A 15,241-nucleotide genomic window follows, 5' to 3' on the forward strand; every position below is an offset into this window, starting at 1 on the left:
CTTCCAACAAAACAGTTTGGGGAAGGCCCTTTCCTGTTTCAGCATAACAACGCCCCCATTCAAAAAGCAAGGTCCATGCAGAAATGGTTTGTCGAGATCGGTGTGTGGAAGAACTTGACTGGCCTCAACCCCTTCGAACACCGAACGCCGACTGCGAGCCAGATCTAATCGCCCAACATCAGTGCCCGACCTCACTAATGCTATGGTGGTTGAATGGAAGCAAGTCCCCGCAGCAATGTTCCAACATCTAGTGGAAAGCCTTCCCAGAAGAGTGGAAGCTGTTATAACAGCAAAGAGGGGGCCAACTCCATATTAATGCCCATGATTTTGGAATGAGATGTTTGACGTTCCACATACTTTTGGTCATGTAGTGTTCTGTTAAAAGCTGTAGCTCTGTCTTATTAAAGGAGCTGGATGACTGAGCAGCATATTAGCTGCTAGGGCACTAACAATCTTGTTGTGTAACCCACCTTAACACTGACATGACTACTGTACCTGGAGCTAACAGCTGGAGAGAGAATGAGACATCTGGGTACCTCCAACTCCTCCTTCTTCCACTTCCACATTCTCTCTCCCCCCTCTCTCTTTCTTTCTCTCCCTCCCTCCCTCCCTCCCTCCCTCCCTCCCTCCCTCCCTCCCTCCCTCCCTCCCTCCCTCCCTCTCTCCCTCCCTCCCTCCCTCCCTCCCTCCCTCCCTCCCTCCCTCCCTCCCTTCCCCTCTCTCTCTCCCTCCCTCCCTCCCCCCTCTCTCTCTCCCCCCCCTATCTCTCTCTCCCCTCCCTCCCTCCCCCCTCTCTCTCTCCCTCCCTCCCTCCCCTTCCCTCTGTCCGTCTCCCTGTCTGTTTCCGTTTCCCTCTGTCACCGTGCCTCTCCATTTCTCCCTCCCTCCCCTCTCCCTTCCTCCCTCCTCACTCCCTTCCTCTTGCCCTCCATCTCTTCCACCTCTGTCTGCCTCTCAAGTCCCAGACGTGAGTCAGCAACTCAGCATAGTTAGGAACAGAGAGTGAATAGTTGTTCTCTGCTCCCGCTGTTGTAGGAAGGGATCAGTGGAGTCAGGCAGCTACAGGAGAACAAGGTGCCCCTACCGACATACAGCTTAGAGGGGCTGAATACTGTTAGAATGTCCATGACATACAGTATAGTTCAGTTGGGGATCTGTGTGTGCTTTTGTCAACTCCTATGTAATTTGTTGTCTTATTGTCGTGCCATAGCCCTAGATGTTTGCCATGACAACGGAAGAACAACCCAGTCTGCCACAAGGAAAAACTATGAGTAGTAATTTTCATTTTTGAAATTATTTATACTTAAACTTTTGATACTTAACTATATTTTAGCAATTACATTTACTTTGGATACTTAAGTATACTGTATTTAAAACTAATACTTTTTTTGATTTTTACTCAAGTATTATTTTACTGGGTAACTTTCACTTTTACTTGAATCATTTTCTATTAAGGTATCTACTTTAACTCAAGTATGACAATTAGGTACTTTTTCAATCACTGATTACCTCTTACTACCAGCCATTTGAGAGTTCAGGGGAGTAGATGTGATAGTCTAATGCAGTTTTAGATATCTGTTAAGAAGGACGTAATTGCAACGTATAACTTTAGGCAGGTAATAAGGCTGGCAGGGGTGGCTGTGTTCGCATTTAGACACCAAGCGGTGCCGGGACCTCTGGGAAATCAGTGGCGCTCTCTTGAAGCCACACGCCACAGACAGTATGAACACTGCTGCCATTACAGCCTGCAGGCGTCACAAACACAATTAACTAGCCGCCAGAGAGCCGCCAAAACACTGGTGACGTCACCCAGTCCAACGTCCCGCTGCCAAAAAGCTGAGCCCCTTCCAAATGGAGGATTGATGAGTCTATGCTACAGTGAGCGCTGCAGGGTGGTTAAGATTAGCTACCGACAATAACATTAGAGGCAGAGATACCTCCCGTAGGTTTTATGGTGCAATAGACTGGATATACAGTGGAGAGGAGACTGTAAAGAGTGAGTCTTAGAGTGGGGTCTAACTGTATATTCTGGGTATTACTGCCGAAGAAGGAGCTATGAGTTACTGCAGGAGTCCAACTTCAGAAGCTCTTGTATATGATAAGACATGATAAGAAAACAGATGGGGTGTTAAAGACTGATGAGGCTGCCTGGGTGACTGCCAAGTGTGTACGCGCGCGCGCGCGCGCGTGTGTGTGTGTGTGTGTGTGTGTGTGTGTGTGTGGAGGAATTCATGCACCTATTATCTTAGCTGGGATATAAAAGGAAAGGGAAAGGGGGATACCTAGTAAAGAACGTGGAGATGGAGGTCGGAGAATTTTGACTTTTTCCAAACACCTGCAATCTAAAGCCATAATCATCATGCATAATTCGATGTAAAAACAAAATGGTCTATTTTTCTGCGTAGGTTATCTAAGCATACCTCCTTATCTGTTCATTTGTCATTTTAATGAGAGTGTCATTCTGAATATACTGCACTAACACACCGAGAATAATACATCCACATTACAACACCGTATATGGGATCGAGACACACATCATCAATACAGGCACATATCATGGATTCAAAATGTCTACATAAATATCATGATATTATCACAAAGTGCCAGATTACATTAACACCGAGTATTTTTCAACATATCTCAGCAAACCTCTTGATCGGTCTGTATCTTCCTGACTGGTGGTTCTTTTTATAAAGAAACTAAAATGCTTCTCTGCTAAAATATTGGTAAAAGATTGAAGTACATTAAGTTATTGCTTGCTTTTCTAAAGTCTACCAACCTTGCCAGCAGGCATGCCAGCTAAGATAGTTAGACAAGCTACTCTAACGTGATTAATACGCTGAACGTGCCCTTGTGCACCCTATGACACCTCTGTGTGCGAGCGTCAACTCACCGTCGCAGCCTCGCTCCACCTGGTCCATCCTGTGGAGGGCGTCTGCGATCAGGTCTGGTAGTTTCCCGTTGAGGTCCACTGAGGCTAGGCAGCCCTGGTACCCGTCCCGGGACGCGATCAGCTTGGGCAGACTGTTGTACATGCTCTTCCCCACGCCACCGATGTACAGCTCCCCTGGAGTGGACAACAACCAAACAGCAATATTAAAAAGCTGTCCAGCATTAATTCACACTTGCATTATAGAATCTCCATGGTGAGATTTCTCAGGATGATGACAAGAACCGTATATTACATGGCAAGTCTTACAGTATGTGTGGTCTTCCATCACAAGTCTTACTGTATGTGTGGTCTTCCATCACAAGTCTTACAGTATGTGTGGTCTTCCATCACAAGTCTTACTGTATGTGTGGTCTTCCATCACAAGTCTTACTGTATGTGTGGTCTTCCATCAAAAGTCTTACTGTATGTGTGGTCTTCCATCACAAGTCTTACTGTATGTGTGGTCTTCCATCACAAGTCTAACTGTATGTGTGGTCTTCCATCACAAGTCTTACTGTATGTGTGGTCTTCCATCACAAGTCTTACTGTATGTGTGGTCTTCCATCAAAAGTCTAACTGTATGTGTGGTCTTCCATCACAAGTCTTACAGTATGTGTGGTCTTCCATCACAAGTCTTACAGTATATGTGGTCTTCCATCAAAAGTCTTACTGTATGTGTGGTCTTCCATCACAAGTCTTACTGTATGTGTGGTCTTCCATCAAAAGTCTTACTGTATGTGTGGTCTTCCATCACAAGTCTTACTGTATGTGTGGTCTTCCATCACAAGTCTTACAGTATGTGTGGTCTTCCATCAAAAGTCTAACTGTATGTGTGGTCTTCCATCACAAGTCTTACAATATGTGTGGTCTTCCATCAAAAGTCTAACTGTATGTGTGGTCTTCCATCAAAAGTCTTACTGTATGTGTGGTCTTCCATCACAAGTCTTACTGTATGTGTGGTCTTCCATCACAAGTCAAGTTCAAGATTCAGGGTCATTTTACAGGTGAATGTTACTGGCCTGAAGGAAGAAATTATCAGCCCAATAATAAAACTGTCATGTTATTGCATCTGATTCTTGAGTGTTTCATGTGCTGGCAGCTGGCTGAAAAAGTTGGCTATACTTAAGAAATAAGGCACGAGGGGGTGTGGTATATGGCCAATATACCACGGCTAAGGGCTGTGTCCAGGCACTCCGCGATGCGTTGTGCAAAAGAACAGCCCTTAGCCGTGGTATTTTGGCCATATGCCACAAACCCCCGAGGTGCCTTATTGCTATTATAAACTGGTAGCCAATGTAATTACCCAGTCTGATATACCACAGCTGTCAGACAATCAGCATTCAGGGCTTGAACCACCCAGTTTATAATTGACTATAGAACTGAAGAAATGTAATGGGCATTTGAAGCCTAATTGACTGTGTAGAAACCACAATGAAAAACATAATGTAAATCTCAACAATGGTGTTGTTGGCTCAATATTTCAAATAGAATGTGAATCCTGCTTCTGAAGGTAACGAACATGTGTAGTCTAGTAGCTTTGCATCAAACAGAGTCAGCACATAAAGACGGCCTCATGAAGGTGAAATTCACACAATTTTTGGTGGCTGAATTTAACCTGGGCTTCTGCCTAACTGAAATACCAACAAATTAAAATAAAACCATTCATGCTTCAGCCATAATTAGAATTGAAAACTATTTCCTAACCACCCTACAACACCAAAGACATAAATAATATGATTTATTTTCTGGCTTTGGTGTTGTATTCTGATATTTCACTGACAACAATCAGGATTGAAGGAGAGCAGCGCACGCCGAATCACTTCCCACCTACGAGAAAAAGAAAATCACATTGTAGGATTTTAATACATGTATTTGCAAATTAAGTATTTGGTCAAGAACAAAAGTTTATCTCAATACTTTGTTATATACCCTTTGTTGGCAATGACAGAGGTCAAACGTTTTCTGTAAGTCTTCACAAGGTTTTCACACACTGTTGCTGGTATTTTGGCCCATTCCTCCATGCAGATCTCCTCTAGAGCAGTGATGTTTTGGGGCTGTTGCTGGGCAACACAGACTTTCAACTCCCTCCAAAGATTTTCTATGGGGTTGAGATCTGGAGACTGGCTAGGCCACTCCAGGACCTTGAAATGCTTCTTACGAAGCCACTCCTTCGTTGCCCAGGCGGTGTGTTTGGGATCATTGTCATGCTTAAAGACCCAGCCACGTTTCATCTTCAATGCCCTTGCTGATGGAAGGAGGTTTTCACTCAAAATCTCACGATACATGGCCCCATTCATTCTTTCCTTTACCCGGATCAGTCGTCCTGGTCCCTTTGCAGAAAAACAGCCCCAAAGCGTGATGTTTCCACCCCCATGCTTCACAGTAGGTATGGTGTTCTTTGGATGCACCTCAGCATTCTTTGTCCTCCAAACACGACAAGTTGAGTTTTTACCAAAAAGCTATATTTTGGTTTCATCTGACCATATGACATTCTCCAAATTTTCTTCTGGATCATCCAAATGCTCTCTAGCAAACATCAGACGGGCCTGGACATGTACTGGCTTAAGCAGGGGGACACGTCTGGCATTTGAGTCCCTGGCGGCGTAGTGTGTTACTGACGGTAGGCTTTGTTACTTTGGTCCCAGCTCTCTGCAGGTCATTCACTAGGTCCCCCCGTGTGGTTCTGGGATTTTTGCTCACCGTTCTTGTGATAATTTTGACCCCACGGGGTGAGATCTTGCGTGGAGCCCCAGATCGAGGGAGATTATCAGTGGTCTTGTATGTCTTCCATTTCCTAATAATTGCTCCCACAGTTGATTTCTTCAAACCAAGCTGCTTACCTATTGCAGATTCAGTCTTCCCAGCCTGGTGCAGGTCTACAATTTTGTTTCTGGAGTCATTTGACAGCTCTTTGGTCTTGGCCATAGTGGAGTTTGGAGTGTGACTGTTTGAGGTTGTGGACAGGTGTCTTTTATACTGATAACAAGTTCAAACAGGTGCCATTAAACCAGGTAACGAGTGAGGACAGAGGAGCCTCTTAAAGAATAAGTTACAGGTCTGTGAGAGCCAGAAATCTTGCTTGTTTGTAGGTGACCAAATACTTATTTTCCACCATAATTTGCAAATAAATTCATTACAAATCCTACAATGTGATTTTCTGGATTTTTTTTCCTCATTTTGTCAGTCATAGTTGAAGTGTACCTATGATGAAAATTACATGCCTCTCTCATATTTTTAAGTGGGAGAACTTGCACAGTTGGTGGCTGACTAAATACTTTTTTGCCCCACTGTATATATATATATATATATATATATATATATATATATATATATATTAATATAATTTTTTTGCTCAGAGAACTTAGGGGGCCAAATAAACCACCCTGCCACTTGGGAACCCTGCTCTACATGCTTGCATGTGATAACAAAAAAAAATGGTTTTGGGTAGCAAAACGCTTAACACAGCAGATGTTGGCTCATATTTATTTAATTAACATGCTGACATTTTTCAGCACATTCCTACTGCTAGATGACCGACAGATATTATACATAATCAAACATTTTGGAAGAAGGGCTGAAGTTACGGGAATATTTGGGAGCACATTTCCAAAATTCAAATCACTTGGAGCTGATTTCCTTGTGTCTTATGTCCAACAATGATAATCATTTTTGCCGAATAAAACCACCCCGCCACTTGGGGTAATGCATTGCCCGCTCACATGTGATGATAAAACAATGATTTTCCAGCACACTACTAAATTATTCCTCTCTCTCTCTCTGTCTCGTGTCTATCCAGTTTTGAGACTTGAGAAGTTGACATGCTGGCAGACGCACTTGCTATTGGAGCAGACAGGACTGTCACGTCCCAACAGCTGTTTATTCAGGTCGTCTGCCAGTAGTCTGCCTGTAAACACTGGGTATCATAATGTATTGGAACAGAGGAGGGAGATGTTGAACCAGCTGTTAGTGGTATACTCCTGGGAACGAGTTTCATCCACCTTGACAAAATGCTCACGGTTATGGAATAAAGTGTAACATGTCTCCATAATTGATTCATGGCAGAGAGTTATAGGGAATGAGAGAATAGGGTATAGATTGGGATTGATGTTTGATTCAGACAGAGCTGTGTTCATGTTCCTTTGTGAGCTCTTACATTCACACAACACTGTCTTTGGAGAGGTGAGGGCTTTCTATGGACAAGTCAGAGATTGACAGTTATTGAAGATTGGTATTATTAAAGTTTACTCTATTTAATTGTACTATGTGAAGTAATAACCATTGTATTGGTTCCATAACTTTATTCATTGATCAACTTTTTGTACAATTATTTTTTCCATTTAAATGTATCATTATTCTGTGCTAGAGAGCTTTGATGTGACTGCCAAACTAAATGATGAAACATCTGTGCATCAACACTCCTTTGATGCAAGTGCAATAAGAATAAACAACTTTATTTAGCTCCTGGCATTTCTTATCGTCAGCCTTTATCTAAACCAGGAAGTCCCATTGAAATGAAACATTTATTGTGGTCTATATTTCCCAGGGAACCATTGGCTAAAAGGGCAACCCTTGCAAACAAAATGCAGTGCCACAGGCAGCCTTTGTGTGTATAAATTCAGCAAAACTCTGGAGAGTACATTCATAAAAGTGCCCCAAATATGAATCTTTGGCATGAGAGAAGAAATAAGCCCACTAGGTGAAAGACCTGTCAGAGTAATTGAATAAGTAAATGATGGTTCACAGTCCTCTTCCTTAAACTAATGTGTGTTTGACACTTAATACGCCGCAGTCAAGGCTATAAGGCATTTTAGTCAATACTGTAGATTTATTAGCTGTAGAACTGAATGATGCCCTCAGATTTTAAGAGAAGCAAAATCACTTCTCAAATATGAATTTTTATTGCTGGGGGTACTCCAAAAAGTGCACACAATGCAGTTGTATGAAAGTTAGCAGTTAGCATTTTGAAGAGTCAGTGGGCTGGCTATAATGCATTCCATTGAGAAAAAATAACCATTAAGTGTAGCAAATATGCCAAATAGCTGTTTTTGTCTTGTTTTGAGCACAAACAAACACACACACTAGGACACACAAACACATTATTTGTCCCTTGACTAAGTTCCAGGAGACCTGTGTGGGGTATTGTGGGTCCCGTTCCAGCTGCGTTCCTCCCTTGGTCCCTTCATTGGCCTGGTAATTGGTCTGTGGTAATTAGTGATCTCTCTCTTTCTTTTCCCCCTCTCTCCCTCTCTGTATCCCTTCGCGAGCGATAGTAAAATAACTTCTGAACATCAGATCGGCAGTTACTTACCCCAATTAGGGCATCTACTTTCAACTTCGACTCATCTGCCCTGGGCTCTCTGTAATTCCGATCCAATTTTCAGGCTACACAAGAGGAAACGGCGGCATTACAGAGGCCAGAGAGGGAGGATCCTGGTGAGATTAAGGCGAAGGGAAAACCGACCACCTCTTTCCTCCATTCTGCTGGCCATTTGATAATAAGACGGAGGACCTCCGATCGCGGATTTGCTACCAATGGGACTCTCGAAACAGCAAAATGTGTTGCTTTTCAGAAACATGGCTCTTGGACAAGACACCCCCCACGACTATCCAACTCAATGGATTCTCCATTCAAGTGGGCAGACAGGACAGTGGAGTCGGGGAAATCGGAGGGGGGGGGTTGCCTCTTCAGCATCACCAACCGGTGTGCTAATTCCAGAGCGGTTGAAGTATCGACCCACTGTTCACACGTCTTGGAATATCTGATGGTCAAATGCTGACCCTTCTAATTTTCAACTGTTATCAAGACTGCTGTATACATTCCACCTCAGGACAATAAAAATAACAAGCTTGAGCTTAAAACCTCATTGGGCTAGGGGGCAGTATTTCACATCCGGATGAAAGGCGTGCCCAAAGTAAACTGCCTGCTACTCATTAGTAGATTCGGATAGAAAACACTCTGAAGTTTCTAAAACTGTTTGAATAATGTCTGTGAGTATAACAGAACTGATTTGGCAGTTGAAACCCCGAGGGCAAACCATCCAGGGAAAACATTTTTGGAGCTTAATCTGTTTTCCATTAGGTTTCTATGGCAATCCCTTTTAAATAGAAATATGCTTGCAGTTCCTATGGCTTCCACTAGATGTCAACAGTCGTTAGAAATTGGTTGATGTTTTTCCTTTGAGAAATTAAGAAGTAGCCCTGTTGTAGCCTCTTTTGTGTAGCACCTGCCTGGTTGAAATCTGATTTTCATGTGTTGCTTTCGCCATAAAGCCTTTTCGAAATCTGACACTGCGGCTGGATTAACAAGAAGTTCATCTTTAAACCGAAGTATAACACTTGTATGCTTTATGAATTCTTAATATGAGTATTTCTGTTTTTGTATTTGGTGCGCTGCAATTTCACTGGGTGTTGTCAAATCGATCCTGCTAAAGGGATTGGCGCGCGAAGGGATCCATAAGAAGTTAATGAACTGTACAAGGCTATAAACAAGCAGGAAAACCTACAATCAGAAGCTGCCTTTCTGGTTGCTGGCAATTTTAATTTTTGCGTCACTAAGCTAAGTGATGTCCAACTTCCATCAACACCTCTCCAACGCCACTAGGGGCGATAAAGTCATAGACCACTGCTATTCTACCCACAAGCAAGCATACAATACCCTCTCTCGCCTGCCATCCGGCAAATCAGATCATGATTCTGTACAAGCAGAAGATGAAACAAGTAGTACCCGCGATTTGCTCTGTTGAGAAATGGTCACCAGAATCAGAGGTTGTAATACAGGACTGCTTTGCTAGCGCTGATTGGAATATGTTTCGAGACCGCCGATAACATTGACGAACTAACCTCCTCCATCCCCGGCTTCATGAGAAAATGCAGACACTGTACCCACGGCGACGTTGTACTCACGGTGAGGGTTTGCTGCTTCCCCAAAACGAAAGCTCTGGATTAACACAGAGGTTGGCGCTAAACTAAAGAACAGGGCTACCGCACACAGAGCTATCGTAGACAAGCCTGATGCTACGGCCAACGACAGGAATAAGTACAAGAAGGTACTATGACCTCCGCAGAGTCATCAAACAAGCAAAGGGACAATAAAGGAACAAGGTGGAGTCCTATGACACAGCCTCCAACGCCAGCCGCATGTGGCAGGGGCTACATTCCATTACGGATTTCTAAGGAAGAACCAGCCGTGATCTGCCCAACGACTCCTTTCTACCAGACTAACTCAATGCAAATGTATGCACGCTTTGACAACAACAACTTCGACCCAGGTGTGAGGGCCATCGCCAGCCCAGACGATTGGGTGATCTCGCTCTCCGAGGCCGCCGTGAGAATGGTCTTTAATCAGGTCAACAGAAGGTTGTACATCACTGGGCCTGAGCTCCCTGCCATCCAGGACCTCTATATCACAGGGGGTTGGTGGCACCTTAATTGGGGAGGACAGGCTCGTGGGAATTGCTGGAGCGGAATGAGTGGAACATGGTTTGATGCCATTCCATATATTCCGTTTGAGTCATTATTATGAGCCGTCCTCCCCTCAACAGCCTCCACTGCTCTATATCAAGCTGTGTGAACAGAAGGCCTGGAAACTTGTTAAAGACTACAACCAACCAAGCCATAGACTATTATATCTGCTGCCGCACGGCAAGAGGTACCGGTGAATCAAGTCAGACACCAACAGGCTCACGAACAGCTTCTATCCCCAAGCAATATGACTGATAAATAGCTAACAAAAGAGCTAACAAAATAGCTACAAGGTATATCGGATTTAACCTTGTACACTCACAGGGCCCTACATACTCACACACAGTGTCAATCCAACACACACACAAACACTTACTTCACAATTTGCAAACTCACACATAAATATTTTCTGTACATAGTATGCTTACTTACTTTATTGTTTAGCTCATATTTCTTAATCATATTTCTTGTGTGTTTTCTTCTACTAATACATTGCTGTTGATTATTGCATTGTTGGGTTTTTAACTTTACCAGAAATCCATTTCACCTTACTTGTGCATGTGACATTAAAACTAAAATATGTGCTCAATGTTGGGTCATCTGTGAGACACAGTGAGAATGTTCTATGCTCTTCAAGAGTTAGAGAAGGTAACAGAATGGTAGTCAGTGTTCTGTTTAATCTCCTCAGCCTAGACAGTGATGAATGTTCTAGTGTGCAAGGTCTGAGTCCCAAAGGGCATCCTGTTTCATGTATAGTGTGCTACCTTTGACCAGGGCCCATTGGGCACACTATAGAGGGAGTAGAGTGCCATTTGGGATGCATCTGGGCTCTAGGAGGTCATATCACCTTAAAAATCATAGAAAATTGTATTCGTAAAGAACAGGTATAACAGTGAAATGCTTACTTAAGGGCCCTTCCCAACAATGAAGAGAGGAAGAAAATAGAGAAATAATAAAAAAGTCAAACACTTAATAATAAAAGTAATAATAGATACACATTGAGTAACGATAATTTGGCTATATGCACAGGGTACCAGTACCGAGTCGATGCGCAGGGGTACGAGGTAATTGAGGTAGATATGTACAGTGCCAGTCAAAAGGTTGTTTTTCTTTATTTGTACTATCTTCTACATTGTAGAAAAATAGCGAAGACTTCAAAACTATGAGGCTCCAGGTTCATACAAATATGCATGATACTGTCTAGTTGCAGGTAGCATTTCATTGAGAGGCTTTTGGGGGAAGGTTTTTCAGTCTACCTACAGGACGCAGGTTTAGAGAAACCAGGTTTACATTAGCTAACTTCTACATACGGACTGAGAGACAAACGTGCGCACCAAAAAGACACACAGGGGAAATATTTCTGAAAATGAATTGGCAAATAGTGTTAGGTTTGGCTCTTTAAGAAAATAGTGACTAACAAGGGGTGGGTTTAATGTTAATGTGACTTTGATTTGACAGTAGACAGGAGATTTATGTTTTAGACAATTTGTGATGGAACAAAAAATGCATGTACTGTACTTTCAGAAAAGATTGGAGAGCTGCTCGTTGGTGGGCTGTGAGCTACTGGTAGCTATCGACCTGTTGGAGACCCTTGGTCTACAGTTGATCGATTCTAACTCAGGCCAGCAAAACCTTGAAACGTCCTTAGTAATTAGAGATTGCACAACAGCTGTTTTTAACGAAGAGACACACACCTCCCCTTTTGACCCGAAGCTGTCGTTCTGTCCTGCCGATGCATAGAAAAAAAAGCTACAGTAGATGTATATTACACATGTCCTTGTTCAGCCACGACTCAGAGAAATATAGAATGTTACAGTTCTTTAGGTCCCATTGACAGGATAGTCTCTAATGGAACTCGTCTATTTTGCTCTCCAGTGATTGTACGTTCGCCAATAGAACGAAGGGTAGAGGTGGTTGATTTACTCGCCGGCGTAGTGTTGTCAGGGTGCCCGCATTTCGGCCACTTTTGTGCCGTCTCCTTCTCTTCCGAGTCTCAGGGATTAGGGCCTGGTCCACGGTGAGCAGTAAGTCCTGCTCCGCAGACTCGTTGAAGTTAAAAATCTTCATCCAAATCGAGGTTAGTGATCACTGTTCTGATGTCCAGAAGCTCTTTTCGGTCATAGGAAACGGTGGCGGAAACAGTATATACAAAAGAAAGTTAGGATCATCGCAAAAAACACACAAAATATCAAAATTGGTCAGGATTTGTAAAAATGGAAGTGATCCATTTCAGCGCCATTCTGTTCAACAGACAGTGAGCTTGTTGTTAACTTTCTGTTTACAGGCAGTGAGCTTGTTGTTAACTTTCTGTTTACAGACAGTGAGCTTGTTGTTAACTTTTTGTTTACAGGCAGTGAGCTTGTTGTTAACTTTTTGTTTACAGGCAGTGAGCTTGTTGTTAACCTTCTGTTTACAGACAGTGAGCTTGTTGTTAACTTTCTGTTTACAGACAGTGAGCTTGTTGTTAACTTTCTGTTTACAGGCAGTGAGCTTGTTGTTAACTTTCTGTTTACAGGCAGTGAGCTTGTTGTTAACTTTCTGTTTACAGACAGTGAGCTTGTTGTTAACCTTCTGTTTACAGACAGTGAGCTTGTTGTTAACTTTCTGTTTACAGACAGTGAGCTTGTTGTTAACTTTCTGTTTACAGGCAGTGAGCTTGTTGTTAACCTTCTGTTTACAGACAGTGAGCTTGTTGTTAACTTTCTGTTTACAGACAGTGAGCTTGTTGTTAACTTTCTGTTTACAGACAGTGAGCTTGTTGTTAACTTTCTGTTTACAGACAGTGAGCTTGTTGTTAACTTTCTGTTTACAGGCAGTGAGATTGTTGTTAACTTTCTGTTTACAGGCACTGAGCTTGTTGTTAACTTTTTGTTTACAGGCAGTGAGCTTGTTGTTAACTTTTTGTTTACAGGCAGTGAGCGTTTTCTTAAGATGCTCAATTACCCTAATAATATGTAATTCATATATTTTTTTCACATTTCAGTGATAAATGTGGGAAACCGGCAGATATCTGTTCCAGAGCCATTCTTTTCCACCAGAGGGGGACTAATTATAGATGCTCAGACACTGCCAAGACTAATGCATCTGCAGCTACAATAACAACCTCTCGTAGGGCCGCACTACGACTGAGCAGAGAGACAGAGGGCTCCTGGAGGACCACTAAGAGCAGGTTCAGTAACGCCTGTTTCTGGTGCACTACTGACTTAACATTTTAAGTATGTTTGTAATACTGTAGTCAAACACTATAGACTAAACACCTCTTCTATACCACTGACTAACATAAAATCACTTCACCTACAGTCAGTCAACTCACATAGGCTGCGTTTACACAAGCAGGCACATTTATATCTCATTTTATCACCAACAGTTTTTTTGTCTAAACAGATCAGCCCTTTCCTACTAATTGTAAAAAAAAGATCAGAATTGGGTTCCCGGCGTAAACGCGGCATTGATATAATTTCATAATGATAACCTTATGAAAAACTTGATATATTTTCGAGCCACATTTCCCTGAGACACCGCTCTTGTCAAGCAGCTGTCCCTAAAACTCAGGCCACTGTCAAATGAAAAGATACTCCTTAGACAGACTCTCCCCTCAATCGACTCCCTAACACAGACACAACCATTACGTCTCATTAAATGGTCTATTATAAAGCTCTCTGTCTGGTTTCTATGCAACCTTGTTTATTTTCCTCCAGCCTCCCATCACAAGAAGAACGTCTATTTGTGTCTCTGGCTGGAGCTAACTGCCTCTAATTGACACAAATAGAATGGACCTTGATACACGCACACACACACGCGCACGCAGGCACGCACGCAGGCACGCACGCACGCACGCACACACACACACACACACACACACAGGATGAATGGCTGGCAGAAGCTGTGCGGTACAGGCCAAGACTGACACTTAATGACTTTTCTCTTTCTCCCCTTCTGACACCCAGGTGGCTACGCTTGGATGTCAGCCCATCACCTTAAAACCTTGACAAGCCGGAGCTGCTCTCCCTCCCGGGGAAGGCCTGCTCCAAGACCTCTCCACATCTGAAACCCTACCTCTTCAAAGAGTACCTTAAATAATCCCACAGCACCCCCACACCCACACAGAAACTCACTAACTTGTGTACAAACACTCACACCGTCTTTGCTGATAGCTACTTTACTGAGAATTTTTTTTTACTTATTATTATAATTTTTTTCACCTGGTAAGCTAGTAAGCTATTTAACCAGGTAAGCTAGTTGAGAACAAGTTCTCATTTACAACTGCGACCTGGTTAAGATAAAGCAAAGCAGTGCGACAAAAACAGCAACACAGAGTTACACATGTAATAAACAAGCATACAGTCAATAACACAATAGAAAAAAAAGAAAGTCTAATATATCTGACATATGTGGGGTTCCCAGCTAGCTATCAGAATGCACTGTAAGTCACTCTGGATAAGAGCGTCTGCTAAATGACATACATGTTACTGTAGGAACGATCAGGGAATCTTTGATTGCAAATTACAGTGAATTTAGACTCATCCGAATTACAGTGCATTTAGACTGAGCTGAATTACAGTGCATTTAGACTCAGCCGAATTACAGTGCATTTAGACTGAGCTGAATTACAGTGCATTTAGACTGAGCTGAATTACAGTGCATTTAGACTGAGCTGAATTACAGTGCATTTAGACTCAGTCGAATTACAGTGCATTTAGACTGAGCTGAATTACAGTGTATTTAGACTCAGCTGAATTACAGTGCATTTAGAAAGCCGAATTACAGTGCATTTAGACTGAGCTGAATTAGAGTGCATTTAGACTGAGCTGAATTACAGTGCATTTAGACTGAGCCGAATTACAGTGC

The 15,241-nt window shown here is 42.8% G+C and overlaps 1 protein-coding gene across 4 annotated transcripts in view; it reads right to left on the bottom strand.

Annotated features, from left to right (window-relative positions):
- The window catches only part of LOC110500696 (neurexin-2), a 1,070,834-nt gene that overhangs the window by 442,780 nt on the left and 612,813 nt on the right, over positions 1-15,241 (bottom strand). For all 4 annotated transcript variants that reach the window (XM_036958142.1, XM_036958143.1, XM_036958144.1 and 1 more), the window contains one exon: positions 2,894-3,067. In XM_036958142.1, coding sequence (XP_036814037.1) covers positions 2,894-3,067 — 174 coding nt within the window. The remainder of the gene's footprint in view (positions 1-2,893; positions 3,068-15,241) is intronic.

Source organism: Oncorhynchus mykiss, chromosome 21, assembly GCF_013265735.2.
Source record: "Oncorhynchus mykiss isolate Arlee chromosome 21, USDA_OmykA_1.1, whole genome shotgun sequence".
In the NCBI taxonomy this organism is placed as follows: domain Eukaryota; kingdom Metazoa; phylum Chordata; class Actinopteri; order Salmoniformes; family Salmonidae; genus Oncorhynchus; species Oncorhynchus mykiss.